The sequence below is a fragment of the Sycon ciliatum genome, chromosome 4, assembly GCF_964019385.1.
Source record: "Sycon ciliatum chromosome 4, ocSycCili1.1, whole genome shotgun sequence".
Lineage (NCBI taxonomy): Eukaryota > Metazoa > Porifera > Calcarea > Leucosolenida > Sycettidae > Sycon > Sycon ciliatum.
In genome coordinates, this window is record NC_088646.1 from 24,921,856 (window position 1) to 24,925,895 (window position 4,040).

Sequence of the window (4,040 nt, forward strand, 5' to 3'; positions counted from 1 at the left end):
GATGGACAATGGGATGTTGACACGATCCCTCGCAGAACGTCATGGGAAAGTACGGCGGCTGGATGACGTAAGGAAACCCAATCGCACTCATTGGCACACGGCGGTAGTGTAAATCGCAGTGCTCAACGAAAACATTGGCCTGGCGTTTGCGTCGGCTCGTAACATCGTTGGAATTTATGTCTTCGGAAACAGGCGTATTGTTCTCGTCAACAATTTGCTCCTGAAGTTGCCGTTGTCGCACGCGCTGCAATGCTGCCAATAGGGCAGCATCGGAGGCTGCTGGGTCTTCGTGATTGTAGACCACCAGCAACGGGCGATTGGACTCCCCGGGGTCGGTTGCGATCTTGATTTCGCCGTCGCTGCCAAACAAAGTGATGCGTGGCTCCAGGAACATCTGCGAGTCGACCAGCGGCATGTTTGCCGGATTCGAGAACGCCTTGCTGATCTCGACGTCGAACCAGCCGCTCGACTCGACGCCCGGGATTGGGTGGGTCTGCGATGCCACCACAACGGTTTTGTTAGCGTTGGGGTAGAGGCCCATGACATCTAGACGCACCAGGAGTGGGAACCTCCACCAGGCTCGACGGCGACCGGCACGGCGCTTGTTACCCGATGAGTGGTAATAGAGACGCAGATTTCCCTTGCACAGCTCTTGCGCAGGGTTCGGCGTTGTCACCGCAAAGTGTAAGCAGTTGTTGTGCACACCTATAATAGCAGTAAGGGTGAAAAGAGGAGAAAATGTGAGGTCAGTCTCTGTGAGTGAAGCTCGCCACTGGGAAGCAAGCAGTGCATCAACACGAGCAACTTGCACTGTTACAAACTACGCACACTGCATAGGTCCATGGGCTTGGCCAAGTCCTGGGTCCCTGTGCCAAGGCAGAGTCGCATGCACACCGAGTCAGTGCACAAGGCCAGGGACCTGACACTCCTATTTGCGTCCATCGGAAATTGAAGCACATCGCGACTAATCACATTGCACTGGCTGAGCTTCTCATTTCCCCAGGTAAACAATTGTCTGATCCAGGCAGTGGGCTAGTTGATGACAAGGTAGTTTTCAATAAGGAATTCTGTGTGCCTACAGACAGTAGTTGTTGAGCATGCTGATACCCTGCTAACAGTGCATGCATGTACTTTGCCACTTGCAGTCCTGTACTCCAGCCAACCACTGCAGGGGAGGGAGGGGGGCACATCGTAAACTATCCATCCCCACCATTCTGCAAGGACAGCATGCCCAGAAGCGATCTCATGAGCCACATGCTGTTAACAGAATGCAGCCTGTACATGTAGCTGCACACCAAGGTCAGTCCTTTCTTACGGTCACTTTTGTTGAAGAAACCTTGCATTGACTTGCATGCATGCATGGAGCTCTCAATAACCAATAATTACAATTCTCACTGGTTTGAGGGAAAGACACAAACAGGAAAAGTCTGAAGAAAAAAATTGACTGTCACCACCAGGACTCGAACCAGGGACCCTCGCTTGTAGCCAGCGATGCTCTAACCACTGAGCTATGGTGTAGTCATCATCCCAGCAGAGACCATTCAACATCACAATTCTCACTTGCATTTTACCCTGGTTTTTGAAATCTTGTGCACGATGGTTGGCTACTAGAAGAGGCCAACATGTTTTTACTTGCCTATTATTATGCTTAAAAATCTGACTTCAGCAAATATCAGATGTCCAGTGGACCACTACTGTAAAAGGCATTATTCTAACGAGGCGCATATAACGATTTCCCAAAAGTGACTAGATTACGTGTACCAAACGTAACGATTCTCACTCATTCTGAACGCCCCATAGCACAGTACATGTGTCGATTTCTGTATAACGATTTCTATTCTAACGATAGATTTCTCCTCGTTAACTCGTTAAAATTAGTACTTCGTTATATATAATTATGGCTTTTACAGTATGACATGTTAAGTCGCTGTCTTAGGCATTACTCATTAGTTGACCACAAGCTGTGCTACTGTCACATTGTGATGTGTGGAGACTATACAAACAGCTATTCTGCACACGTTTCGACAAGTTGGAAAACAACAACACCCATGCTTCAGACTCTGGGTCGAAGCCTGCTGCTGGCTTTCAGATCTCGAGGCTTCCTTGAAATGGCCTTGCCATATTCGGAGAGCTGCCGTCACGCATGACATGGGAATTCCTGGAGCGCACAGGCCTGAAAACTGAGAAAAAGAGCGTGACTGCCTGGTGTCACAGTGGTGTGTGACTGTGATGCTACAATCTACATAGCTGCTGGTCATAATTATATACCTAATAGGCAGTATCCCCCCGTGTGAAACAGTATCCCACTAGTGATTTGGCTACTTCCGTGCCTTGGGCAACAGGTCAAATACCGTCCCACCTACTACAAGTAACCAAGAGCGCGGCCACTACATGAAGTACTATCACACTCAGTATCAGACTGCAGAGGACAGGAGTCACAGGACCCACGTGTTGATCGCTACCCACAGCTATGAGATGAATCGATTGTTGACATCTCCAAGAACAAACAAGGACACCACCACCAGTCCACTCTGATGATCTAGACACGGCGGTGTAGCATGCATGGCGACTTACCGATGAACGGAAAGGAGTGGATGACCGTCGACTCGGGCCTCTGGCACTTGCCCTCGTCTTTCATGTGGTGGACGATGTCAGGACTTTCGCGGACCTGGTAGCTCCGCTGTTTGTAGATATCCATCATGTACCTCAGTTCCCCCGCCGAGTTGACCTGCTGCTGTCGTCGCTGCTCCTGCAGTAGCTGAGCCTGGCTCTGACTAGCGCTCGGAAGGGGTTCGGTGATGGTCTCATCCGACGACCAGAACGCACGCGGCGGAGTCGCAGTGCTGTCGTGGACCACCTGGCGACGGGCGCGCTCGGCGTCCATGGAGCCCAGCATATTGCTATCGCCCAAACAGCTCACTGTCCACACCACTGACGCCAGAAGGACTAGTAGCAGGCCTCTGGGTGCACACCATCCACGCCACGCGACCTCACACCTACCTTGTGCCATTGTGCACTATTTTTGGTAACGTCTGATCACTTCTTCCTTTCTAAATTTGATATTTCCAGCAAAGGAGAATGCCTGGAATTCTTTCCGTCCTTTCCACCGCGGTCTTGCTTCGTCTGACTGCCCAGAAACAGCAGAACTAGCTAAATAAATGGAGCACTCCTCGGTACCTAAGCGTTGTGAACTCGCCGTCCCCAGGCTGGACGCAGCGTGTAAGGCCAAGAATGGTTGGGGGTAGCGTGCGTGTGTTTGCAGCTGCTCCTTGCTACTGCTTCTACTTCTGCTGCTGGTAATGCCGTGTTGGTATTACCCGTGCATCGATCTGGCTTGCCGGAGAGACCAAAGTCAGAAGACGTCACCTTTGACGTGGCCTTGTCTATCGGTCCGACCGGCACTTGACATACGTCGTCGCAACATCGCCACTCACTGACATACACTACCACTGCCGGCCAGCTAGCTGATCATACCAGCATACCAGTACAGTAGCTGAGTCCTCCTCGGCTCTAGTAGTACTAGTAGTAGTACATGCACAGGACTGATACGGCGAGAGACCAGCCTGGCGCGATATGCACAAAAAACTTCCTTTCGTCCATGATCTATGGCTATGCACCGTCCGTACCGCGAAGAAGCCTGAGTTGTGACGTCACTGAAGCAGTGCTCTGCGCAGAATGCTTTACAGCGCTGCCTTATAAGCTCACATCAAACTTACTTGCATGCGAGGTATATAAAGCGAGCGGCGAGGAAGGAGAAAAGAGGGTCGTGTTGAAACGATGATGAACATGACAGAAGAACAAAAGGAAGGAGATAATGTTTTCTGTAGCCCTCCAGTCCGCTGCACAACAGGGAGCCCCGGAGAAAGCGTGTCCCCCGCGCTGAACAAAATAACTCGCTTGCGTTGTTCACAACGACGAAAGGTATAATAGGTGCGGCTCGGCAGACAAATTTTTGTTGGGTGTATCAATACGAGTTTCTGGTCTGTGCTGTTTTCGTTTGTAAGTTCGAAGTGGTTCTAATTAGGAGGTGTGCATGCCTG

General features: G+C 50.7%; 1 protein-coding gene across 1 annotated transcript in view; it reads right to left on the bottom strand.

Moving 5' to 3' along the window:
* LOC135815224 (bone morphogenetic protein 10-like) overlaps positions 1-3,574 on the bottom strand; it is a 4,145-nt gene extending 571 nt beyond the window's left edge. The window contains exons 1-2 of the mRNA XM_065328492.1: positions 2,575-3,574; positions 1-705 (exon numbers count right to left, since the gene is read on the bottom strand). The exon at positions 1-705 is cut by the window's left edge and continues 571 nt beyond it. Coding sequence (XP_065184564.1) covers positions 1-705; positions 2,575-3,010 — 1,141 coding nt within the window. The 5' untranslated portion in view covers positions 3,011-3,574. The remainder of the gene's footprint in view (positions 706-2,574) is intronic.
* Positions 3,575-4,040: the final 466 nt, after the last annotated feature.